Raw genomic sequence first — 27,976 nt, 5'->3', positions numbered from 1 at the left:
AACGAAATGTTATGCTCTTACTTGTTATACAAAATTGCCTGTTGTTATTGAGAATTGCCACTATTAGACATTTCTAGGATCCTGTCTGTAAGTTCCAGAATACACTTTTTCTTTTTAAGGAGTAACTTCTCTACTTTACACAGACAGATCAGTGAAGTGAGACCACAGATGTAAGCACATCACTAACTTGGCATAAGAGACTTTTCCTGAAGAAAGTGGTTATGAACAATATAACTGGGACATGGTTTAATGAACCATCTCCATAAATTTTAATACAAAGCACTAATATTCTGTATTATAAAAGTCCTCCTCAACCACAGGTTTTCAACTAGCACTGTTACCTTCCCCAAGATTAGGTATACATAGCCACCAGCTAACTATAGCTATAAGGTATAAAGACTAAATTCAAGAGGAATAAAGACTAAAAGTGCTGTACCATAAATTTTAAAAAACTATAGTTTTCTGGCACATTATAGTATAGTGTCGAGTAATCTTACACACCAAAAATCTTGTTCTCAAGGTAATAATAGTAATAATAATGTTTGTGATAATAATCCTGTCCATCCTTTTAAGTAAGCAAGATGGTGATGCCATGTCTTAAGGATTTTCCTTAAAATTTGTAAAATGTTTAAAAATGATACCTAAAAGAATAACTTTCACTAATTCAAAACCTCAGAAGTTGTTCCAGATAGCTATATTTTTATAATACGGAGACCTATAGAAACCTACCCACTTATGGATTTGTATTTCTGAGATATTTAAGAGTATATTATGATCATATGCCTTTGATAATTTTTAAGAAAATACTTTTATTATATTCACTGTAAACCTTCCCCGAAGTAAAACTCTACTGACTCTATTGTCTACCTGACAATATGTCATTATCAAAAGATGAGTTTTCCACAGACAATTTAGAAGTACATAATGTGGCAGATAAAATATTTAAAAGGTCTATTTTGAGTTTTAAACTGTAGTATAAAAGGCATGATTTCATATAAATACCTTTGAAGGCTCCGTTGCATCAGTAGATACTAAGATACTCTGAGCTTTCAACAATGGTGGATCAACGGTTAAGTCATTCATCATCAGTTCAGCTTTCTCCTTTTCTTCTTCAAGGTCATCGGTTATCACTTGACTTTCCTGGGATTTCTCAATTGGAGGAGTGACAAAGTCTATTAAAAATGAATTCTCTTCATTTTCATTTGAACTCATGTGGTTTTCAGGGAGTTCTTCATTTTGATCTATTTTGAGACAGAGTCACAAAACTAAAACTCCCTTCTGAACTAATAACAGATTCATTTGCTTTCTACTAAAAGGAGTGTTTACAAACTCTTTGTCTTGCAGAATACAGTAAGGGGGAGCTGTTGTATTCAACCTGAATAAACTTTTCTCCAAAGTGATCTATGAAAGAGAAAATGGCTACTCAATCTACAAAAACACTTGACATACCTAACACTTAGAAAAAAATATATGAGTAAAAAAATGGAATAACTATCCTAAAGCAAAAGACACACCAAAAGCTCCTGTTGATGATAAACCAAGTAAGTAGGCCGGCAATATCTATTCTATTCAAAGTCTGGCCTTCTTAGCTGGGACAAGAGGCTATGTAAGCTGGAGGCACACTTCTCTATGTTACCAGAGGCACAATCAGTAATGTTGTAAACTTGTATAGGTGCAGGGGAACCAAGAACCCATGCACTTTTAGAATAGTCATCACACCAAATAAAGCCATCCTCCAGACAGCTTTATCCCTGCTAAGATGCCTGCCTTTATTAACAGGCACTAAAGGTGAGCCTGATGCTTATCCTTTCTGTGCTCCAAAGGACAGTCTCAGGCTCTGGCATGAGAAGATTCCATTTTGCTGTCACAGAACTGCTTCCGTTATTCTGTCTGCCCCACTTTGGAATGTTCAACAGAAAGAAATCAATCACCAACAGCTCTACTCGGAGCCACCTGCTGGCCAACCTTGTCTCTTTATCGTCAAAGTCTTAATTTTGCTGCTTTCATCAAAGCCATCTTTGAAACCCGCTTTGCAGTAAGCAGGAGTTAAGATAATTTTGTAATAGAGTCAGACCTGTTCATCTGGAGAGCACTCATGACTCCAAGTACCATCAGTGGATTCTTTAGAGCTGCTAATCAATGTGTTCAGTAAAAAGAACAACTATGGAGCCAAAGATTCAAATTACAGCTCCGTTACTGACCTTGGGTATGTTTCTCAATATCTCTGCACTTCAGTTTTTCTCATCTGTAAAATGGCGAAAACTATACTACACAGCAAGCACTTAATAAATGTTACACATCTCGGTCCTAGAAACAGCGATGCCTTTTTAGCTCTCATGAAGCTCTAAGTCATAGGACTAAGGAAAGAAATACATCACCCCTCACACTTACTGCATGCTTACCATGCAGTACTTACACTGTTCTCTGTGCTTTACATGTATCATTAACCCATTTAGTTCTGATGATCACTGTGTGGGGTAGGTTGCTCTTATGATCCCCAATATAAGATCAGTATACAGGGCCAGAGAGATTAGTTACTTTACTCTTGGAACTGTGTCTAGTTCTGCATCTAAAATCACATGGTTAGTAAATAGCACAATTTGAGGCAAATACAAACCTGTCATTCCTATAACTATGTATTCTTTCTTTTACAAATAGGATTCTAAGCAGTATAGAGTTCACACATAAACTAAGATGTAATAATTTGATACAACCACCTTTTATGGATGCTTTTCCTCCAGATCCTGGTGAAAAGGAATCTCCAAGACTTTCTTTAAGGGATGATGATGATAAACTTGTTAAACATGGATCCTGTTTAAAAAAAAAGAAAGAAAGAAAGAAAGAATTTACTATGTAGGTTTAGTTCTTAAGATTTGTGGTAGGGCAACAGCATTATTAAGACTATTTTGTAAGTCTGAAATCATCATAATTAGGAGTTTGCTGTTGAAACACCAAAAGCATTAAGCCTATGGAGGCTAACATGCTTTACTTGTAAGATTTGATGGCTTGATCATTAAAAGGGGTCACTAAAGAGCTATTCTAGTTCTTGAGCCAGCATCTCGATATTTTTTTTCAGTGATTTTCAAAACTCTTGCTCTCAAATAAAATCTCATAAATATTTGAGATGAAGATGTGATATCTTTTTCTCTAATTCTTATCTCTAAGAAAGCATAAAGGAGACAGTAGGCAAAAACCCTTGGTGTCAAATATTACTATTTGGCAAATGAAAGCAATTTATAAAACCAAGTAAACAACCACTACCAAATATTTAGATAGAAATAGTATAGATTTCATACACTTGAGTTTTCCTCAAAATTCTGAAAATTATATCTGAAATGAAATAATTGTGTGTCTGAACTACACATCTCTTTAGAGAATAGTAATCTAGCCAAAAGTTGATGGTATCACACTGTAAGAAGTTTGACTTTGTTGTATAAATAATAAATTCTATTTTTTATTTCCACAATATTTTATGGTACAGACAATTATTTGTTAAAAGCAGTAAATAGAAACCAACTAGGAAGATGACAAAAGGGATGAAACATAGGAATCTACCTCGAGAGACAAAGTTTTGCAGAGGAGACTGGCAAGTTAGTAGCTTTATGTCTGAGTGAGTTCACCCATCTGTGCAGCTCAAGTGGTACAAGGTTACAGCCTTACTGGGCTAGCTTAAGGGAGCAGAGGATAGAGTCTAGGACTAGAAGATCAGCCAGTAAGTTTGAGGAAGAGCTGCAGTAGGCATGAACCCCAAAATCTTCATATAAAATTCACTCAAAATTCGTTGCTCATCTATGCATGGCATAGAAAAGACATCAGAGAAGATCCTATAAAATCACAGCAGTTACAAATTGAAAGAACTAAGCAGAGATTTCCATTGGTATCTGGAGCAAGGGAGACAGAGTTGGGAATTTGAGTTCAGCCACAATATCTGTATACTAAAACGTTGTTCAGAGGAACATAACAAATCTAGAATCTCTATAACATAATCATTCACAATGTCCTGTATTCAATCAAAAAGTCACCAAATAGGTAAAGAAATGGAAAATGGTGGCACAAACTCATGAAAATAAAAACAAAAACCACAAGAACAGTCCTTGGAAACCAACCTAGAGATGACCCATATATTACAATTAACCTTTAAAGTAGGCATTATAAGTATGTTCAAGCACTTAGAGGAAATGCACGCACGGAGGCTGACACAAATGGGATCTTAAAGATACTAGAAATATAAAAATATCAATGGACGTTATACAGTTGGACACTACAATAATGAAATAAGAAATTTGCTGGATAGATAACAGCAGATCAAGATGGCAGAACATGGCCGTGAACTTGATGACAGAGCAATACAAATTATTCAATCTGAAAAACAAAGGGAATAAAGACTGAAGAAACATAAACAGAATTTTAGAGATTAGATGAGACATACCAAAGATTTCAGTACTAAAAGAAGAGAAAAGAAAACTAGGGCAGGAAAAAATATTTTAAAACTTCCCATTTTCTTAGAAAGTACCAGCTTATAGATCCTGAGAACTCAAAGAAACCCAAGCAAATACTTTTTAAAAACACACACATCTAGTTACTCTGTAGTCAAATGCTGTAATACAAAATTAAAAAAAAATCTTGAAAAGCAGTCAGAAAACAAAACAAAACAAAACAAGACATATTTAGGAAGGCAACAAAATGAATTATCACTGATTTCTCACCAGAAATAATACAGGCCAGGAACAATGGAAACCTATAAAGAGTTGCGAGGATGAGAAGGGAACTGTTGGCCCCGAAGCATATATTCAGCTAACCATCCTTAAAAAATGAAAATGAAATAAATATTTTTTAGGTAAGTAAGACTGAAGAACCCATCACTAGCGAAACAAAAATAAGTTCTTAAAATTGAAGGGAAATAATACTAGAAGGTAATTTGGACTTACAGGAAGGAATAAAAATAAAGATCCTCAGAAATGCTATATATAATTTAAGAAAACTATAAATATTTATTCTTTTAATTTTTTAAAAGTGGAAGACAAAAAATTTTGTTTAAAGAGAAACTGTAACACTGAATTGTGAGGATTATATCATAAATAAATGTCGTGTAATATGACAACAATAGCAGGATGGATGAGGGAATATATGCAACTACACTATCACAAGATTTCTATATTAAATATGAAATAGTGTAGTATCTAAGTAGACTGATAATTCATAGCTGCATCTTATAATCCACAGAGCAACTACTAAAAACATAACACAAATAAGTACAGCTAAAAAGGCAACAGAGGAATCAAAATTGGAAACTAAAACCCATGTGGTTAACTCTCAAAAAAAAAAAGGGGGGGGCAGGGAAAACATTATAGAGGAACAATAAATCAACTAAATAAAATGAAATAAACAGAAAACCCACAGCAACAAATCAGTCCCAAATTAAAAGTAAATGGACTATATACTCACAAATGGAATAGAATTAAAAAGTAGACTGTCAGACTTGATTAAAAAAAAAAGTAATACCAAATAATTATTATAAAAATGTTATTATAAAAAATTAAATAAAAAAGAAAGTCACAAATAGTTTGAAGAGAATGATAGGAAAATGTACACCATGCAAATACCAGTAATAAGAAAGCTGAGATATCAGACTAAGCAAACTGCAAGATAAGGAGTATTACCAGGGGTAGAAACATTTCATAATGTAAATAGGGTTGAGACATAATGGTAATAAATGTGTATGTGTCTAATAACAGAGTCATAAAACACTGACAGAACTAAAGGGAAGTGGAGACACATTCACAAACATAACTGGAGATTTCAACACCCCTTAGTTAATATTTGGTAAAACAACTAGACACAAGGGCGCCTGGGTGGCTCAGTGGGTTAAGCCGCTGCCTTCGGCTCAGGTCATGATCTCAGGGTCCTGGGATCGAGTCCCACATCGGGCTCTCTGCTCAACAACTAGACACAAAAACAGTGAGGATGGAGAAGATTTCAGAGACATTACCAGCCACCTTGAGCAAACTGAAGTTATAGAACATTACACCCAACGTCTGCAAAAGTTACATTCTCTATAAATGCAAATTGAACTTTCATAAGATACACTTAGGCTGAGCCATAAAAAAAAAACTAAAGAATTTTTTAAAATGTGAAATCATGTAAAATATATTCTCTGCTCATAACAAAATCAAATTACAAATCAATACAAAATTACATCTAGAGAAGATCCAAATATTTGAAAATAAAACTAATCACCACAAAATAACCAGTCAAAAAGGAAATTAGAAAATACATTTAAAGAAAATATATTTAAAGAAATGACAGTGAAAATGAAAGGCATCAAAAAAATGGGGTGCTCCTCTACTGGGTATTTACCCCAAAGATACAGATGTAGTGAAAAGAAGGGTCATCTGTACCCCAATGTTTATAGCAGCAATGGCCACGGTTGCCAAACTGTGGAAAGAACCAAGATGCCCTTCAATGGACGAATGGATAAAAAAGATATGGTCCATATACACTATGGAGTATTATGCCTCCATCAGAAAGGATGAATACCCAACATTTGTAGCAACATGGACGGGACTGGAAGAGATTATGCTGAGTGAAATAAGTCAAGCAGAGAGAGTCAATTATCATATGGTTTCACTTATTTGTGGAGCATAACAAATAGCATGGAGGACAAGGGGAGTTAGAGAGGAGAAGGGAGTTGGGGGAAATTGGAAGGGGAGGTGAACCATGAGAGACTATGGACTCTGAAAAACAATCTGAGGGTTTTGAAGGGGTGGGGGGTGGGAGGTTGGGGAAACCAGGTGGTGGGTATTAGAGAGGGCACAGATTGCATGGAGCATTGGGTGTGGTGCAAAAACAATGAATACTGTAATGCTGAAAAGAAATAAAAAATTAAAAAAAAATGGGGTGCTCCTAAAGCAGTGCAGAGAGGGAAATTTATAGTTGTCAATGGTTTTAATAGAAAGGATAAAAGGCTTAAAATCAATGAAACCATTTTCTAACTTAAGGGTGTAAGTAAATTAAACCCAAAGAAAGTAATAATAATAAGTGAAAATCAGTGAAATTAGAAACAAACAATAGTGAAAATTAACAAAGTCAAAGTTGGTTAGAAAAGTTAGGGAAGTTTAGTAAAACTGGATAATGCCTATCAAGATTTAACAAGGAAGACAGAAAACATAAACTTTTTATTAGAAATAAAAGATGGAATGTTATGATAATCCCACTGTCATCAAAAAGATAAAAAATATCACAACCTCCCATTTATAAATTCAAAATCTTAGATGAAATGGACAAATTTCTTAATAAGACATAAATTACCAAACTGATGAAACAGGGAATCTGAATACCAAAATAATGTATCCAAAAATAAAATTTACTGTCAAGTATCTCTTCACAAAGAAAATTTCACATTGATTTCACTAGTGAATTCTCTCAATTAAGGAAAAAAAAAATTGATACCAAACTTTTGGTTTCATACCAAACAAACTTTTAGAAAAAAAGAGGAAGAGATATTCCCCCACTCATATGATACCCAAGCCTGATAATAGCATTGTAAGGAAATAATTATAGGTAAATAGCCCTGTAAATATGGATGTAGAAGTCTTAACAAAACACTAACAAATCAAATCCCACAATAAAATATTCTACCATGATCAACCAGATTTTATCCCAGGAATGCTTAGTTTGACATTTGTACATATATCATCTCCACTCCCCTCGCTCTCTTCTCTATCTCTCTCTCACACAAACACACACAAAGGAAAGGTGGGAGATGAGGATGGTAAGAAAGCAAATGTCACCATTTCAAGATCCAAAATTTCAAGATATTTGAAGGAAGATAAGATAGTAGGAGGAGAGGCATGATATCAAGAGGGAGTGTACACAAAGTTAAAAAGTCTTGATCATAGTTGAATGTGGATGGAAACAGACCCTTCCAGTTTTTGACTCTTCCAATAAAGGGCCAAAGGTCATAGATATGGTGAGAGAAGAGTTGAGCGAAAAAAATAAATGGGAAATCCTTGAGAAGGTGGGTTTAAAGAAGATTCAGAGCACAGTCAGGAAGATTTTTATAATGAAAAATATGTAACATTTAGATTATTGAAAACAGAAGTATCCACAGGCACCTGGGTGGCTCAGTGGGTTAAGCCTCTGCCTTCGGCTCAGATCATGATCTCAAGGTCCTTCCTGGGATCAAGTCCCACATCGGGCTCTCTGCTCAGCAGGGAGCCTGCTTCCTCCTCTCTCTCTGCCTGCCTCTCTGCCTACTTGAGACCTCTGTCTGTCAAATAAATAAATAAAAAATCTTTAAAAAAGAAAGAAAATAGAAGCATCCAATATACCCCACAATAACATAAAAGTTTTATATTATGGGCTATGTTGTAATCAGTAAGGAGAATATGGTCTCTAGATCACCCAGCAGCATAGAAACACTTCATGATCTAATATTGAGATAAAGAAAAAGCATGATACAAACATTATGTTAAGATGACAAATGTGATAAAAAGTTTAGAAAAACAGGCTAAAGGGGAATAAAACTGATAAACATAGTTACTATGAGATGGTGGGATTATAAGCTGGTATCTTATTTGGTTAAATTTTGTCATAATATGATGTTACTTTAAAAACTTTAGGAATACCGGGATGCCTGGGTGGCTCAGTTGGTTAAGCCGCTGCCTTCAGCTCAGGTCATGATCCTGGGGTCCTCAGATCGAGTCCCGCATCGGGCTCCTTGCTTGGCAGGGAGCCTGCTTCCTCCTCTCTCTCTGCCTGCCTCTCTGCCTGCTTGTGTGTACTCTCTCTGACAAATAAATAAAAGCTTTAAAAAAAAAAAAAGTCAATATTTAAAAAAAACAAAAACAAAACAAAAAAAAAACTTTAGGAATACCTTTTTTTCCCCTTAAATCAAGGGATATGGAAATGTTAGCAAAGATCATTTAAAGTGAGGCACCAGTACCACTTTCAAGAGTTCCCTCGAAATTCATGTCTATCCAGAACCTCAGAATGTGATCTTATTTGAGAATAAAGTGTTTGCAAATGGCAGTAGTTAAAATGAAAACATACTGGAATAGGTGGGCCCTAAATCCAATGACTGGTGTCTTTTGTAGAGAAAAGAGAGGGAGACGCTGAGACACAGGGAAGAGAAGGCCACATGATGATGGAGCAAAGGAAGGATGTGATGCCGCTACAAGCCAAGGAGCACCAAAGACTGCTGGTAACCAACAGCAGGCAGAAGAAGCAAGGAAGGATTCTTCTCTAGAAGCTTCAGAGAGAACATGGCGCTGTCCATTGGACTCTAGCCTCCAGACCGGAGGCTTCTGTCGTTTAAAGTCATTGAGTTTGTGGCAGCTTGTTATAGCAGCTACAGTAAACTAACATGAAATCCACTTGACCAGATCATTTTATTAAATATAAAATGACTGGGTTTGAGAAGACCTCTTTTTCTTTTCTTGAATTTTCAGAACAAATTAGGAAAGAGCACATTGAGGTCAGAAAGATTTATATCAAATTGTCAGCTTTACTGGCAAAGCTAAACTACGAAACCAGATTTGAACCTGTTGTCTACTGTGCTCATACTTCCTATCCGAACTGGAAAGGTTTATTTATTTAGTCATAACACACAGGAGTTGCCCCCAGTTTCCCTCTGTACCACCTTCCAGGGACCAGATCTTTACACGCATCACTACTGCAGAGGAGTGAGAAGAAAAAGAAAGAAGCTTAGTCAGTACCATTCCATTCCTTTACCCCAGTTTGCTCAAGCAAAGTATGGGAAGTTGTTCTTCCCATACTTACTCCTTCTGAAATGTTAGGTGGAAGTTCACTAACCACAGTGCAATGTAAAGAGAGGAGGCCCAGCGTTCTCTCCTAATAACAATACATAGTAAACTCTCTGATGAAATCCCAAAGGGTCACATTTACTCCCATTCTGGCAGATCCCCAAAATATAGGACAGTGCCATGATCATTCAATATACCTTTGTTGAGTGAATAAAACCAAATAAATAAAATGACATTGGCTATATTATCCTTAGCCATAAATAATATAATTCAAAGAAATGTGAATATGGGACACTTGGGTGGTTCAGTCGGTTAAGCGGCTGCCTTCGGCTCAGGTCATGATCCCAGGGTCCTGGAATCGAGTCCCACATCGGGCTTCTTGCTCAGCAGGGAGCCTGCTTCTCTCTCTGCCTCTGCCTGCCACTCTGCTTGTTTGTGCTCTTTCTCTCTCTCTCTGACAAATAAATAAATAAAATCTTCAAAAAAAAAAAGTATGTGAATAAACCTATACATTCTTATGATGAAAGATAGTATTGCATAGATTCAAAAGGGCAACGTTTTTTTCACATTTCACTTTCTCTGCAATTGGATGATTCATTTTATAATTACTGGTGTCTGTAGTTTTCTCCTTTCTTAGCAGTACATAAAATAATGCTACATCTTTGTTATATCTTAGAGTTGGTGAAGTTTTAGACTCAGTGGAATACTGTATATTTAAAAAAAAAACAAACTTTAGATTTCCCTATCAACTGCTGAAGAAAACATGTGCGACACACACAAACACACACACACATCACATGCATGCACACAAATATTCTCGTTTTCATAATCAGCTGCAAAGACCTCAGTTCAAGAGCACAATCCAGCAAATCAACAGTAGTGCTAACCTCAGGATCGAGGTTTTCGGAGAACAATTTTTTCACAGCTTCTAGTTGTCTGTCACTTAGTTTTGGAAAGGGGGAGGGTGCAGAATGTGCCTCCAATTCTTCATGGAGGGCAGTGGTCTCATCTTTGCCTAGCCCATCTTTCTCCTCCCTGTGGCTGTGTTTTTTCAACATGCTCCGTGGACGAGGTAAAGGCTTAAAGTGCTTGTCTGCTTCAAGACTGCTGCTGTTTTCTGTTGAAAAATAAACCGTTTTAAGGTGAGCATACCGAACAGTGCCCATGACTTCACCTACCACCACTTCGCTGCCCCACTTCCTTCCTGTGCCTGTGCACCATGGCTCTCTGTCCTGGAGAGCCAGAAGAAGCCCACAAACGTTCTCTACACAGAGCTCCCAGAAGCACAAATAAGCAATAGCTCACGATCAAATTTTCTTTTTTAAAAGTAGCTGCCATCCCGGAAGGAACTAGCATACTTATGTTTTGTGAAAAGTTAACACTTCAATTTTATGAACTCTCCTAGCATGCAAAAAATAAAAAACAAAACACCAACTATGCCCCAGTTTCTGCCTCTCTAACAGGAGGGGGCTCATCTATGAACCTTCAGCCAGTATCTGTGGCTAGGCCGCATACAGATTACTCACATTCCCAGACTTGATAGTCAAGACAATGACCATGGCCCTGTCCAGGGGTTTTACAGGTTGGGAGGGGACGTGGTTCTAAACAAAAGAAATTCTAAGAGAAAGGTAAGTTCTGTTACAAGTATGAAGGTGATGTCGGTACTGGGGGCAGAAGTGTTCGCTCTCCCCAGAGGGAGGAATGAAGAACTACATTTATGAGCTGCTGCTTTTTGAGTCCATAAAACTTCTCTGCAGTTATTAAAAATTTCTCAGTGACTATTTCCATTACTTCCAAGTTTAAAACAACAATCTAGGGCTGGTATTCGTCCAGCCCTCAAAATATAAGAAAGTTTTAGGGGCGCCTGGGTGGCTCAGTGGGTTAAAGCCTCTGCCTTCAGCTCAGGTCATGATCCCAGGGTCCTGGGATCGAGCCCCGCATCGGGCTCTCTGCTCAACAGAGAGCCTGCTTCCCTTCCCCTCTCTCTCTGCCTGCCTCTCTGCCTACTTGTGATCTCTGTCTGCCAAATAAATAAATAAAATCTTTAAAAAATATATATATAAGAAAGTTTTTACATAAACTTTTTGCCCAAATTTTACCTGTTAAGCATATTCATTTTTTCATTGTTTTACCAGTGTTTCCCTCTGACAAAATTTCAAAACTGAAATAATCAAAACCTTCATCCTCTTTATCTACACATGGCCTTATGAACACTGCTAGAAGACTCCATCATCATACCAAGTGGCACTACTATAAATGTTTCAATTGCCAATTTTAGCTGTGTTCTAAACTCTGGCCAAACGTTCAAGCCATCCCGGATTCCTCCCTCTGTTCCCCTTATATCTAATGGGTCAAGATACCCCACTGATTCTTCCCGCTACGTCTCTCATTTAGCCCACTTTCTGCATCCTCACCCTCAGCTCCTCACCCGCTCTTTCCTAGATTACTGCCTCGGAGGTATTTGAAAAATGAAAATCAGATCACATTACTCCTCTCCATAAAATGCCACAATGGCTCCCCAGCGTCAAATCCTATGGAATAAAAGCTTAAGGTCTTATGGTCTTCTCCTGCTGGCACTGCCTCATCTACCCGCACATCCATTTTGTAATCTATGTTCCAGAAATGCTGGGCTCACTGCTGTGCCACAATCCCTCCTGCTACCATACCTTTACCCAGCTCATCCCTCTGCCTAGAATGTCTGCTTCCCGCTGCTTCTCCTGACAAATGCTTGCCTGTCTTTCGAGCCTAAGTGTAAGCAGAATATTATATAATGCCTAAAAGAAGGTGTTGAGTCAGGTTTTTTTTGTAAATTGTAGTAAGAACAATTTACAAAATTGTTAAGAGGGTAGGTCTGTAACCAGGCCTGTGGTTACAGACCTATCTTTTTAACAAATTTTAAGCACACAATATAGTACTGTTAACTAGAGAATCAGTGTTGTACAGATCTTTGGAATATATTCACCTTCGTAGTGAAACTTTACACCTGTTGAACAGCAAGTCCTCTTTTCCTCGCCCCAGAGCCCCTGGCAACTACCGTTCTACCTTCTGTCTGGAGGAGTGTATCTAGTTCAGGTATTTCATACATGAATCTTGGCTCCGACATTTACTAGCATTATAACCTTACATGACCATATCATCTCCACGAGCTCAGTTTCCCCATTAGTAAAATTAGTTAAGAATTCCTAAGGTACCTGTGGGACCTAAGTGAGAAAATAAAGTGCATAGCACAGTGCCGGACTCATGGTAAATGCTCTCAGTGAACATTAATAACTGTGGTAAACTTTTCTTTTTTTGTTTTTGTTTTTGTTTTTTTTGGTTTGTTTGTCACTCCTGTTTTCTTTGGGGTAGTCTCTCCTCTTCTCCATCCTTGTAATTCTAGTGGGTTAACAAACATCTCCTCTGTACCTCAGGGAGAGGGGTGTGCCCACAGTATGTATCACCCTCCCAGCTTATCACAGAAACATCATTTCCCCTGTCCACAGCAGATGGTCGGGTCAGTATTTTTCTATTTAGAGTTGGAGGATATGCCTTTACGGTCACAAGGCCCAAAGGATATGATTTGGGGACTACTAGTGGCATTCCTTCCAGCCAGGTAAAGGGAAGTCTGAGACAAAGAGACCCAATGACAAAAATATAGGACCAGCAGATGGAGTAACTGGGCCAGTGACAGGGGTGGGAGGAGATAGTGAGGAGGTCTGGAAATCAGGGAGGGAAGAAGAAGTAGAAGTAGAGAATGCAGATCACATAAAACTACTGTTTACAAACTTAATCAGACCTAAAGAGAGGTCTTTTGACATCCATGCTCAATAAGGTGATAAATTTCTCTTTCCACTTTAGTTTGAGTCAAGTCATTTGCAACCAAGACTCCTGACTATGGGTACTATTATTTCAGTTACAACTATTATTGCCATTTCCTCCAGGAAGCTTTACCTGATGCCCTTAGGTAAACTTAGGTGCCTCCTTTCCTGTGTTCTTACTATACCTTTCATATACCTTCCCATTAAATTGTAAAGTCTTTGCTACAGTCTGAATGCTTGTGTACCCCTCAAATTCTTAGGTTGAAATCCTAAACACAAAGGTGATAGTATTAAGGCAGTAGGGAGGTGACCCCGTCACAAGGGCGGAACCTTCATGAAGGGGATTATCAAAGAGCCTCCAGAGAGCTCTCTCACCCCTTCCACCATTGTAAAGACACAATGTGAAGTCTGAGATCTGGAAGAGGGCTCTCACCTGACCGTGCTGGCACCGTGATCTCAGACTTGTAATTTCTAGAACTGTGAGAGATAGGTTTCCATTTTTTAAAACCCATCCAGTCTATGGTACTTTCATATAGTGGCCCAAATGGACTAAGACAATCTTGGAGGATCGGTACTACGTCTTTTGTTTTTTTTGTTTTGTTTTGTTTTTGGTACAATGTTTTTTAATGTCGTATTCTTAGTTATCATCACAGTGCCTGTAACATTCTGAAACAGACTGTATTTATAATAAATATGTATGGAAAAATAAAATGATCTGCTTATGAACAAATGCTAATAAAAGCATTTAGAAAAGTGCTTTATGCCAGATTGTTCTAAACACTTCAAATATATAAACTCATTTAATTGTCTCAAACCTTTAGTTCAGGTTCAACTATTATGCCCATCTTACAGACAAATAAAATGAGGAACAAAGAGGTCATATGCCCACGGTCATAAACTCTAGTTTGTGGGATTAAAGCAAGGGCACCCTGGCTCCCAGTTCATGACTTTAGTCATTTTAATGTTAAAATAAAAGCAACACATCCTGTAAAAATTACTTTCTGCAATCACTCCCCATGTGACAGTTGCTCAATCAAGTGAAGAGTCTAGTTACTACACTTTTAACAAAAGACAGCAAGAACAAAGTAAACTTTCAGGTTCCAATATTTTTATAAAGCCTTAATTGCTACTTGGCAATGTCTCACATTAAAAACACTAAGTTCCAAACTTCATAAGAAAAAGAAAAAAGTCTAAAAATTCAGAAAAGGATAAAGCTTAGCTTGTGAACCACACTCTTTCTTTCATGAATGAAATCATTCACTTATGATTACACTAAAATACTTATTGAATTGTATATGCCAGGCACTAACCACTAATCTCAATTTTTTTCTTCAATCTGAAGAGTCTACAAATAATGACTTTAATATATTTTATACCAAAATTCCACTCCATTCCTAGAAGTACTGTCAAGCTTTCAGAAAGAAAAAAAAAACAACACAACTATACATTTTCAAAATGCTTTCTTTCCTAATTAAGTGTAAATGACTAACTGTTTTTGGTAATTATTTTTATATAACATAAAATAAATTGCAAATGGCTAATGACTTTAAAAATAAGTATTGCACATTTGTGTATAATATTTAGAATCTTGGTGCCATCTTGTGGTTTAAAGGCAGTATTTCTCTATTAATTTTAATTTGTCACAGGTTTTAAGTATTAAATAGATTATTGATGATTATCCACCATCCAGTTCTAACTAGATACTTCTAAGACTTTTAGCTTCTGTATGCTTACATTTTCTATGTAAGCATAGAAAGCATACATTTTCTATGTAAGCATAATTTCTGTATGCTTTCATTTACCTAATAAAAAGCTTTTCAGAATCAAGACAAATAAGATAAATACAATCCACAAAAATAGATTTCTAAATTTACTGGAACCAGGAAATACTGTCTGTTCTATTCTTCTTGAAGATTCCCCATTCATATTTCTTTATTAATGGCTCCAAGAAGTTTTCCCACTAAGAAATCACTTTAAAATTTCTAAAATTCTGTGTTTTTCCAATAATACCAAGCAACAGACTGTAGAATGTACTTTGGGAAATGGTGAACTACTAGATTATTCACCAAGTTCCATTATGCTTCCTTTCTCTCCATTTTTGGTGCTATTCAGTACACCGGGAAGGTACATTCAGCAGCTTAATTCTGTTTCATTATGTCTTGTGCTTATATTTTTGGTAGAACTATAGAGTTTCTGAGATACACTTCAATAGATTCTTGAAACAATTCAGTAGAAAGAGAAGAGCAGGTTTTATCCTCCTCCTCATGAGGACAATAAGGCCTACCTTATTTGCCAAGGTCACATATAATTAACAATACAATGGCTCTTCTAGTAGTCCCTGCTCTGTTCATATTTGAAAGTCAATGGGATTGTGGGGGAAGGAGTGGTTCCCTTAAAATTTCTGAAATAAAGTTCTGTCTGATGTTACTAGTGATATCTAATATGTGAAGTATGAAATATTTACCAGTAGAATATTTAATGATGATATAAAGGAAAGATATTTTTATGAAGTTTAGTATCAACTAATATTTTTTCTATAAAACAGGAAAAAATGACTACAAGACACCAAAACCTTAAACTTCTATGCCCCTGTTTCTGTATGGTGGCCCAGGGGACCTCTTGAGAGGCTGGTTCCTGCTTCACTTCGTCTTTGCTCCATTGTGTCTAGAGCTCAGTAGAACTGTGGAGAAACGACTCTACTCCCAATCACACCAGGAACTTCCCTTCAGAAAACTGAGTTTGAGTGGATTTTCCCAGGGAACAGAGAAACTAAATGGGGATTCTGTTTCCGTAAGGCAAGCTGGAGGCTTAAATACCAACACCAACAACAAAACTCTATCCCTTCACATTCTCAAATGTCAAAAAGATTTTCTGGCAAATGATGGTATGGAAATGATTGAAGGACTAGTTCCTTCCTGCTGTAACTAATTTCTGGAGTGTAAAATGGATTAGAAAGGACTGCATTGCAGTCCCATCTCCAAAAACAAAACTGAAGCCCAAAGGCCTCAGAAGGCTGGACCTAGAAACTTTGGGAGCCACAGCTGTGGAGGGCAAGGTACTCTGGCCTTCTGTTAGGCACCAGCATACATGCAAGACTAACATGCAACTGGACATCAGAATTATGAGTTTTCTATATGGTTCCATTATTTTGCTTTATAACTCTAAATTACAAAGTTATGCCTATTTCTTAAATATTTACTAGCTACCATATAAAGATATTTTGTGATTATCTTAAAATAAGTTTTCAAGGGGCACCTGAGTGGCCAGTGGGTTACAAGTCTGCCTTTGGCTTAGGTCATAATCTCAGGGTTATGACCTGAGGAAGCAAGTCTCCTTCTCCTTCTGCCACTGTCCCTCCCACCACTTGTGCTCTCTCTCATTCTCTTTCTCTCACTCAAATAACTAAAATCTTAAAAAAAAAAAAATTAAAATAAATAAAATATGTTTTCAAGAAATATAGTAACATAAATTACCTGAAGATTTGCCTTTGACTGGAAGAATTCTGGGTTTAGGTTTCATTTTAATTTCGTCTTTTTCAATTTCTTGGTCTTTATTTTGAGATTCAGATAAGGGAGTTCCAGCCATATCTCCACAACCATCAGGTGCCATTTCCTCATCATTTTTGGTGGAGAATACTGCCTCATCTTCCATTATGTCACTGTTTGATTTCTTGGTTTTCAAAAAAGACAGTTTTGGAGAATTCTTTTCTTCATCATCTGATAAATGGAAATCATTCATCTTTTTCTTATCCAAATTTTCATCTACTGAGGTGTCAGAAAAATCACCTAAGGAAACTGAAAAATGGAAGAGAAAAAACGTTTTCAATAGCCTCTTTAAAGTTGTGAAGGTCGTATTAATCAAAAAGATTACCTTAAAGACTAGAAATGAATTTACAACAATGAATGGACAAGTATTTGCAGCTCTAACACACAGCTAACTTAGGCAGTTGTTATTGGTATTTTTGAAAAAAAAATTCAATTTCATTAATTTATTCATTATTCATTAATTATACTTAGTGAGTGTGAAGTGTGTGCCAAACTCTCCACTTGCTCTGAGAAGTCATTCAAAGGTTCCTCAAAATAAAGATGACTTGGGTTATTTAAATTGGGTTTTGGACTGTAGAGCTTTTATTTGCAAATGACTTCATTATATAAAATCAAAAACACTGGTAAGTGGAAGAATTTTTCTAGTTATTTGCTAATTAAATTATTTTCCATAAAAACTTTGGTTCTACAATTTCATCCATACCAGAGTATTAGATTTTACTGTGAGAAGATTATTAAAGAATGCCAATTTAATTATACAGCAATGCTTTAACTACTGTTCTGATTATTTTCACAGAGAACATTAAAAATTATTCACTTCATATTAAAGTATAAAGTGCTGAATTTCAAGTTTGGAATTCTGTGTGCTTACATCTGAAACCTAAAATGTTAATATTTTTACAGTATTGAAAGAGACAAAATTAAGTCATACCAGCACTGATATACTAGGTTTTTAAAACTAAACCCCTATTACAGCCAAAAGAAAATCTGATTTACAAAAAGCATTACAAAAGTGATTATGACATGCACTAAAGTTTAGTTCTCTGGGCTCTAGTTTTTAATTCACTGTAGAGTCTCATAAGGTTGACACTGTTGTGTCCAACATGGTTTAGAGCAGACAGGCATACTTTTACTTCAAACCTGCTATCAGTTAATTTATATTTTCAGTATACACCATTCAGAAATAAACAAAGATAATCATACAACTTCTTGAAGCTTCCGAGTGGCTTTTTACTCACTAAAAAGTTGGAAATTTAGAACCAATTATTTAGAACCAATTATTTTGACATAACTGATTATTTTTGAAGGGATGAGTTAAACATAACTAAGGAAACAAAAAAAGGAAAAGTGGTTCACTTTTCCACATTGACACATACCAATTTCATCACTGTCAAAGTCATCTGAGTATACAGAACTCCTTTGCCTGGCTGAGCGAGCTGTAATTGCTTTTATTAGCTCATCCTGAAACGAGATAATTAAAATCAATTTCCATCCAAACATAGAGGTCTCATATTTAGAATTCTTTAAACAACGCTTGATTAATAACTGCTTTCAAACTCAGGTTTCATTCATATAACAAATATTCAATGAAAGCCTACCTTATGCCATGCACCCAAGCCCTCAGACTCAATGTGTAACATCACAGACAAGCCCCTTCTCCTTATGGAACTTCCAGTTCAACAGGAGGAGACAGGCAACAGCAAATAAATTAGTTACAGGGTATAATTAAGGCAGGAGAGTAATAAACAAGATGGACTCAATTTAGACAAGATTTATTACAAACTGGCATTTTGGAAGAAACTGGTACTTTTTAAGATCTTTTGTTTTAGCACACTGCAGTAATAAATGTAATTAATACTGCAAACTTAGAGGCTGAGTTCAAAACTGTAGTGACTGGATGGAAAAAACTGAAATGTTATTATAACAGAAAAAAACTACATGCAAATTTAAAGTTGCTATATAACTTAACTTTTAAAAGTTGATTTAAACTTTTAACTTAGTAAGAACCTAGTAGTTAAGCTAGTTAAGTAGTCTGTAAGCCACACAGAAGAGAGTTGGTAACTTGAGCCCAAACAGGACCACCTGCAAAACCTCCAAAGGAATGTAAGATACACTCCTGTGTTACACAGGGCCCTTTGTAGAATCATTTTAAATCCAACATTGCTAATACAATGTTTACCTTTAAAATAACTCAAAAACGTTGGAAATACTTACCTGGAAAGTAGTCCTTTTGGTGACTTTTGGACTCTTTGTATAAGCCAAAGTTGTGCTAAAAACTTCATCAGACATAGTGTTTTTTTATTTTTACTCTACCTTTGTAAAACAGCTAATAAATAATAGGAATAATTCAAAACTCTAATGGTATCTGAAATAAAAAAACAAATCAGACTTTTTTGCATATTTAAGAATTTCTATTACTACTTTTAGTGCTAAAAAAAAAGAGCAAACAAAAAAATTAAGAAAAGAATCTCATAACATCGCGCTACATATTCACTTAAATATTTAGCGTTCTTATAAAGAAATAAAAAATTTTCACAAGTTTATTATCAAAAAAAGGAAAAATCAAATTGAAGTCATCCTAAAAGAATTTGGCAATTATTTTAAGGATGAGCAAATAAACGACTGTAACAGCTTAGTATGGTAAAATGTTGCCAGTTAAAATACAACACCTTATTTTTCATTTCTCTTCCATTCAGAAAATTTAACAGTGCCCATGAAACAGCCATACCCTGTTTTAAAGGAGATTGGCAGCATAAAAGATACAGCTAGAAGGATAACCAAAACAAACAAGCAAACAAGCAAAAGCTTGCGTACAGCTCTAGTGAAAGACAAAGATAATGCTAAACTTCAATAGCGATATATATATATATATATATATATATATATATTTTTTTTTTTTTTTTCCAATCGCTCTTCCCTCTCGCAACAGTGCTCACAGGGCTAGATAAAACAAAACGAAGTTTCCATGATAGGCAGTATTAAAATCACTGCACGAATGGGTCCGTGAACTTTTCCCGTGCTCGGAGCGGAGGCCTGGGCTCCGGCTACCCAGCTGTCCGCAGCAGCGCGCCACCAGGGACCGCGCCTGCCCGGCCGAGTGGCGCCCGGTCCCAGCCGGCTCCGCACTGCACCGCGCCGCCTGCCCGCCCAGCTCCCAGCACTCGCCAGGCCCGAGCACACCGAGCGCCATCCACGCCCCGTTCCTCCGAGACCCTCCAAGACCCGCATTCTGTACCCACCCCAGCCGATCCTACGGAGGGCTCCCGCCACCCACTGAGCTCCTGGCCTTGGACAGTAGCCTCCCGCCCTGACCTGGGCCCGCCGGCTCTCGCGTACTGGCACCGGACTGAGCAAAGGGGAGGGACTAAAAAGCGGAGATGGGAGACGGTTGCTAAGAAACCGCGTCTCCGGAAGGAAGTGACTTCCCAACCGCCAGGTCTCTCGGGTACCCAACGCCGCTCTTCCGCCTGAAGCGTCGCGGAAGTAACGGCTGAAGGAAATGACGTCACCCCTTTGGGTCCCTGGGAAAGGGTGCATTATCATCCGCAGCGCTACAGCTGTTGCCTAGGAGACAGGACCCTCCGGCTCCTACCCGGAACCAGGAGCCTTGAGTTTTCTCGTGGAGTGAGATCCTTACCTCCACCTGCTGCTCGAGCCAAAGCACATTTACCATTTTGCCAGAGTTGGGATATGTAGTCTGTGAATCGGAATAGTGCACTGACAGAATAGCGTACAGGCAGATGGGACGGAATAGCTACATAGTGACATTTGCAGGCTGAGGAGAGGAACTGCTCTATTGAATCCTGGTACTCCTTCCCTATACCCGTGTGATGTCAGGCAAATTATGTTCCAGTTTCCTTTTCTGGGAAAAATATAATAATGATGATAGCCACCTTAGAGAGTTGCTGTGAGTACCGAATGGAATAAGCAGGTGGGATACCTGCAAGGGCGCCTGGGATTGTATTCAGTCAATATTAGATACACTTTTTATCCAACTCAGTCACAAAGCACCTGGAAAGAAATCATCCCTTGTGGACACAGGTGAAAACCCATTCCAAGTATTTCTTTAATGTAAAGCTTCCCCCTTTGTATAGGAAGTGGATAATCTGGTTAAAATCAAACCAGTCAATAAACAAAATGGTCTAAGACTGGAGCACCACATGCTGCTAAAGGAACCCAGATCAAGATCACTTAATTAGCATAGGGAATCCTTCAATAAACAAAAGACAAACACTTCTTTAAAGACTTCAAAATAACATGGATTTCTACTATTTTTAATTTAAAAGATATTTAATCCAAGCTAAATTGTCCAAATAAATATATTGACCAGTAATTAAAGTTGTACCTGGTATTTTTCCCATATCTCTAAAATTTATTAATTTTTCACTCATTCAACAATTATTTATAAAAAAAATCCCATTGAGATATATGGTTTAATAAACAAATGAAAACTAAATGTGCACAAAAATAGGAAATTTAGTTTAAAATTATGCTTTTAGCAACATTTACAACATTTACAGTTCAACTTTTTCAAAATTGTGTTTGGTTCATGTTCCACTTGTTTGGAAAACGAAGTTTGATCAACATTTGCTTAATTTTGGAATTTTCAAACATTTTTGAGTGAGTCATTGCATAAAGATTTCTCATTCCTACCAGTTACTGTTAACTTTCTAATTCAGATAAGTTATTAATAAATAAGTATGATGGGGCGCCTGGGTGGCTCAGTGTCTGTGTGTGTCTGCCTTCTGCTCAGGTCATGATCTCAGGGTCCTGGGATGGAGCCCCGCATCAGGCTCTCTGCTCAGCAGGAAGCTTGTTTCCCCCTCTCTCTTCCTGCATCTCTGCCTACTTGTGATCTCTCTTTCTCTCTCTGTCAAATAAATAAATAAATAAAATCTTTAAAAAAAAATAAGTATGATTCCATTGTGGTACCTGAGCCCACAGTGAGAAAACAGGATCTACATCATCCTAATATGCGAAGTCCTAATTCGTTCGTGTTGGATATTTATATCCATTCAAAAAAACTGTTCATTTTTAATCCACCTGCCCAATATGTAGTTTTCATTTACATATGATTTAAGAAAATAAAAGTCACACAAAATATTAATGAAAAAGCCTTTAAAATCCTCTTTTCCATAGAACCCACTGGATTTTTAATTTCAACTTAGTACAAAATAATAAACAATATCCAACTATGGCTTACAAAGCTATAGTAAACAAAAGCAGTTAACCTGACCTCAATCCTATTTCTACACAAAACCTAAAGCACAGTATTTTCCTACTGTTATCTTAAGCGGTAGAATATTATGTACTTTATCAATATTTTCAGGTAGCTTCAGTATAATATGTTAAAAATGACATTATATAATACCTGAGTTAATACTATGATTTTATCTAAGTTATAATTTGCAATAAATACATAATTGTTGCATGAACTCATGCATAAACAAATAGCATTTTAAATGAAAAATAATTTTTGAAACATTTCCAAAGGCCACATATACTCAATTAAAAAAAAAGCAAAACACTACAACACACACAATTTCAGTAGCTTATGTAACATCTTCTCTTTATTTTCTTTTTCTTTTTTCAAGTATATATTTGATCTCAGACATATTTGCTTAGCAAGTATTTTTTGAGTTTATGCCCTTTTCACTTGTCAACCTTGCCTTCACTCATTCATTCATTCATTTAGTACATCCATATCAATAACATTCTAGGTCAGATCTGGAGAGTTCAAATGTAAACCGGAGTAGGTCTCTGCCTAGAGATCTTATAGACCAGAGACAGCTGGAAGGTTGGGTAAGGACACAGTGATTATACTTTGTGCTAATTTCTCTGTAGAGGTACAAAGAGAGAAGGTCTCAAGAGAGAGCAAAGAATTCTTCCTGAAGGCACTACTAAGTTTTCACAGAGAAACTAAGTGTGAGTTGATTAATGAATTTAGGAAGTAAGAGAGATCAGAAGTATATTTTAAGCAGAGGAAATGGTCTATGAATGTGAAGTCTATCTCATTGCAGATATAAGAATTTGAACACAGTGATAGTGTGTTGCCTTTCAGGTCACAAGGGGAATGAGAAGATCTATTTCCAATCATAAAGCAGCTGAGCAATGACTCTTCTTCAAAAGTTCCCTGCCCTCCCCTCAGCAAGCAAATTATTTAATGTCCTGTGACTGGCAGCGCAAGTTAGAGATGAAGGATGTTGTACTCACAGCCAGTCCTGGGTGAATAAATAAAGCACATGTCTAACATTTTGAGAAGTGCACTACAAAAAAGCAAATCTTCATTGATGTCAAATGATAAGGACTATATATACATTAAACACTGAATGGTCATGCTGGAAGAGAATGAGAGTAAACAACCAAGATACAAGTGCATTTCTCAATACCAGTGCCAACTTCCGGGGTGAGAACTTCTAGAAGGGAAGTGTCGGAATCTTGAGGAAGCCAGTGATAAACAACTACACTGATTAAAAGTGTTTATCAGCTTCTGATGAATGAAGGAAACCAGCCACTGTTAGTCTATTATACCAGTATGTCTAATGTACCATCTTGAGACTCAGGTAGTTTTGAAAAAATATTATTCAACTTGATAATCAGGTAGTTATTTTCTTCTGTGAAATGTCAGACAAGACTGGTTTGTTATATTGACTTTATGATGCTACTGAAGTTTTAAGAAATCTTTAATTTTATTAATGTTTTCATACACACAATGACATTATTCTTACTTGGGAAGTTGAGCTAATGTGTTCTTTCTTTCCTGATCTATTAGCCCACACTGTGGAAATAATTTTACATGTCATTTCTTCCAAGTGTAGCTCCCTCTTTCATCTACCTTTTTTGGAATTTCTCAGTCCCTTCCTGCTTTGTGCCCCTTCACCTTAAGACAAATCTGGTTTGGGGATAGAAAAAGACAAACTATTACTGTTTTTGCACAAAAAATGCTTGAGTTTCTGAGGAATTAAGACACAGTGTTGAGGAAAGCCCAGGCATTGGTCAGTCAGAGTTTCCTTGTAAAAGATCACCCCTTTCAGGATTTTCAAAGAAAGAGAGGCCAGAATCCAGCTGTAGGTAGTGTGAATAAAACAAATTTTTCAACACTATGGAGAAAACCTAATTTTGCTTTAGCATTTCACTCCTGCGAGAATATAAGTTTTCCTTATTTTCCTAATCTGGGAAGTCTTCCAGGTTAAAAGAAATCCATGGCATGCATTAGTAACCTACTTCCAAAAGATGGCAGCAAAGGATTTAGCATCCTGGAATATAACAAGAACATGATCATTAATATTTTGGGGATGTTTTATTATGCTTAGAGTGATTAAAAATTACACTGAAAAATAATCTACTTTTAAAATAATTTTATAAAGCTTTTTGAATGATCAACCTTTTCCTTATATTAGAATGTTAGGAATTTAGTTTAATGTGACAAGAAAATATTTTTTTTAATAAATATATTTTTTTAAGATTTTATTTATTTATTTGACAGAGAGAGATCACAAGTAGACAGAGAGGCAGGCAGAGAGAGAGAGAGGGAAGCAGGCTCCCCGCTGAGCAGAGAGCCCGATGCGATGCGGGGCTCGATCCCAGGACCCTGAGATCATGACCTGAGCCGAAGGCAGCGGCTTAACCCACTGAGCCACCCAGGCGCCCCTTTAATAAATATTTTTAAAAGACTTGCATAACTGCTCATACTCCAAGCTATACTCTACTCTCCTGAACTCAGCCATGGTCATTGTTAAGAGTTAGCATTCTTTTACATATTATTTTTCCTATTCACATTAAAATGTTCAGGTTACACATAACCTGGTCTTTTCACTTGAGTATCCTTTCATGTTAATTAAATTTGAATTGTGCATTACTTTATGGTTATACAATTATGGATATTCTAAAATTATTATTGAATGCTCTTTAGATTATTTCCAGCTTTTATGAGAGCTGGAATTGTTGGGTCAAAGTCTGAGTACATTAGCTGGTTTTATATTCATTTCCAAAATGCCTTCCAGAAAGGTTTTTACAACATATGCATAAGAACATAAGAATAGTGTTCACCTAAATTTATTCATGACTTAGATACCTTATTGTTCCCTTATAAGATGCAATTGTGTAGACTAAACCTTTCTTCTTATTTTATTATATAACTCCAGGGGTAATTGTCTCTTTTTTAAAAATGTCATATATTGGCACCAAATTAAAAAAAACTACACATCAAGTAAAAACATGAATATAAAATATTTCCTTCAGTTTTTAAAAGGAAACATTAACGGTTAAAGAAAAAAGGAATTATTTTAAAATCTAACAGAAAAATATTCTTCTGGAGGTAAAAATAAAACATTTCAAATCTCCTAATTCCATATCTATTATTCCTAACATTAGGAAGGCACTATTTAATATAGTGCTCTTACGGAGATCCATCAGGTCACAGAACTGAAAAATAACATAAATTAAAACTCTTCATGTTTAAAACAGGCAATGATGAATGCTAAAGCATTACTAAATAGTTTATGTAACTTCAAAGACACTACATTTGCCCAATCAAGGATTCAATTTTAGGCATTTTATATATATATACTGTAGCCAAAGTTAGAATAAACATTCGTAAAAACTTTCTATTATGCAAGCTTCTTAACCTTAAAATGAACTTTTGTGATTCCTGAGTAAATATATAAGGTGATGCTTTTATTCCTTGACTTGGATTCAGATGTCAGCCTTTCATTTTAAACAGCATGTCCATACAACCCATAGCCAACTGATTTTTTTCTATTATGGAGAAAAAAAAGAGGAATGTATTCTATAAAAATCCGATGCAGGCTTCTTCTCCCCCCCCCCCCGCATTACATATTATAATGTTTCTTTTCCTTCTATAATGAAAGCCCACAAAATTTTCCCTTTAAGATAGCCAATACTATCTGTTAGATAAGATAAAATTTTCCCTATTAGCTGCCAGTGAATCTATTTTTTTTCCTGTTTTTTTTATTATGTTGGTTTTATTTTACATTTTGAAGTATTATATGTCAGGGGTTGGTAAAGTGATGTCTAAAAGATTACAGATCGTACAGATTTTGTTTTTCTTCTTCTTCTTTCATTTTCTTTCTTTCTTTCTTTTTTTTTTTTTTTTTTTTTTGAGAGGGCTAAGATTGCAAAACCTAAATCTTTTGGAAGTTTGGACTTAACCTTTTTAAAAAGGAAATCTCACTGTTTTAGATGGAGTGAGACGATGAAGTAATGAGACATGATTTTGCATCTGGTTTATGAATATCAGTTTCGAAGTTTATATTTGAGTATGTTTTAGATTCTTTTAGACAAAGCAATTTAAGAACATTATGTCTCACTTAGAGAGTTCTGCTGTCTAAATGAAACTGTGTCACTCCGCAAGAATAAGTTAGAATCCTAGAATGCCATAGAAATAATAACATAATTCTTGGTATATGAATTGACAATGTTAAGGGAAAATACGTGTTGGAATACTTCTAATGACATAGATGGAATACACCAACATCTGATGCATGTTTTCATTCTTAGCTTTAATTATCACAATTTTATTCTTCATACTTGATCAAAATGTGCTATTCTACTTTATATACATTGATTCTAGTTCTATGCTGCAGAATTTCAGAGAGTAAATCTAATACTTCTTTCACATGACAAAACTTCCATTTTGGAAATATTTAGCATACTCCCTCTCCCCATTTACCTTTTCCCTTTACTGCTATTTTCTGTAGTTTCAAAAACCCATTATCATCCTGGTTGTTCTTTTCTGGATAATGTAATTTGATTTTGTCCTTCAAGAGTTGTGTCTAAAGATAAGCAGAATAACAACCTAGATGTGGTTTAACCTATGTAAAAGAATGATTCCTTTCTAAGGTATGAAAACTGCTAACAGTCTGAGCTTATGTTGATGTCTTTCCAGAAGATGGGTTCTACCATTGGTTCATGTTGTGGACTTGTATTCAACCAGATGCTGTGATTTTTTTTAGGTACCATATGATTCAAAAGAAACTTTGAATCAAAATGTGGGATGTGATATTTTAATGTGTTAAATATCGTTGTATGGTTTGGAGCAACTCTTTTCAATCTCTCACTCTATAGAAAACTTCTTGAGTTCTTATTTTGTCATCCAGCATACATTTTTTCACTTTTGTATTATCTTTAAATTTAATAAGGATATGTATATGGCAAGGATATTTACTAAAAATATCATTTGAATGTTTAATTTACCCACATTCAGGATGTCTTTCTAACCAGAGTTAAAGCCAAGTTTATTTTGCTATTTCCCCTTTGGCAGTGGTTTAGAGAAATGGAATTAACTTCTTTCTCCTTCCTAAGTCAGCAATAGCAACATCAGGGCTCCCTTGCATTCGGTTCTCTTGTCCTTCAGTGGAACTTGGAAACTGCAGTTATATTATTGCTTTATGTGATTGGCTGTAAATAGGCTCAGTAGTTACATAATATGATTGAAACCTAAAACATTGTATAGAAAATCATAAGTGTCCAAGAAATGTTTAACTGAATGAAACTTCAGGGAAAATAGCCTATGTATTTACTATAATCTATAGTTTGTCATTTTTCTCTGCCGAGGTTTAGTGAGAATTGCTTTTCTTTTCTAAAAATTCCTCAACACTATCTACTAAGAAGTTGCTATGACTGAGGTCAAAGAGGTGTTGCCTATGTTCTCCTCTAGGATTTTGATAATTTTCTGTTTCACATTTAGGTCTTTCATCTATTTTGAATTTATTCTGTGTATGTTATAAGCAAGTGGTCCAGTTTCATTCTTCTGCATGTTGCTCTCCAATTTTCCCAACGTCCCTTGAAGAAACTGTCTCTTCCACTGGATAGTCTTTCCTGCTTTGTCTCTTGAGGCAAGAGAAACAAA

At 36.1% G+C, this 27,976-nt stretch overlaps 1 protein-coding gene across 1 annotated transcript in view; it reads right to left on the bottom strand.

The window, feature by feature from the left end:
* The window catches only part of MAP9 (microtubule associated protein 9), a 36,678-nt gene extending 16,207 nt beyond the window's left edge, over positions 1 to 20,471 (bottom strand). Inside the window, 7 exon segments of the mRNA XM_047717830.1 lie at positions 1,003 to 1,241; positions 2,718 to 2,811; positions 10,652 to 10,881; positions 17,035 to 17,355; positions 18,483 to 18,567; positions 19,321 to 19,471; positions 20,346 to 20,471. Coding sequence (XP_047573786.1) covers positions 1,003 to 1,241; positions 2,718 to 2,811; positions 10,652 to 10,881; positions 17,035 to 17,355; positions 18,483 to 18,567; positions 19,321 to 19,395 — 1,044 coding nt within the window. The 5' untranslated portion in view covers positions 19,396 to 19,471; positions 20,346 to 20,471.
* Positions 20,472 to 27,976: the final 7,505 nt, after the last annotated feature.

This window comes from Lutra lutra, chromosome 2 (assembly GCF_902655055.1).
Source record: "Lutra lutra chromosome 2, mLutLut1.2, whole genome shotgun sequence".
In the NCBI taxonomy this organism is placed as follows: domain Eukaryota; kingdom Metazoa; phylum Chordata; class Mammalia; order Carnivora; family Mustelidae; genus Lutra; species Lutra lutra.
The sequence above is the reverse complement of the archived record's forward strand: the minus strand, read 5'-3'. Positions and strand labels throughout refer to the sequence as shown.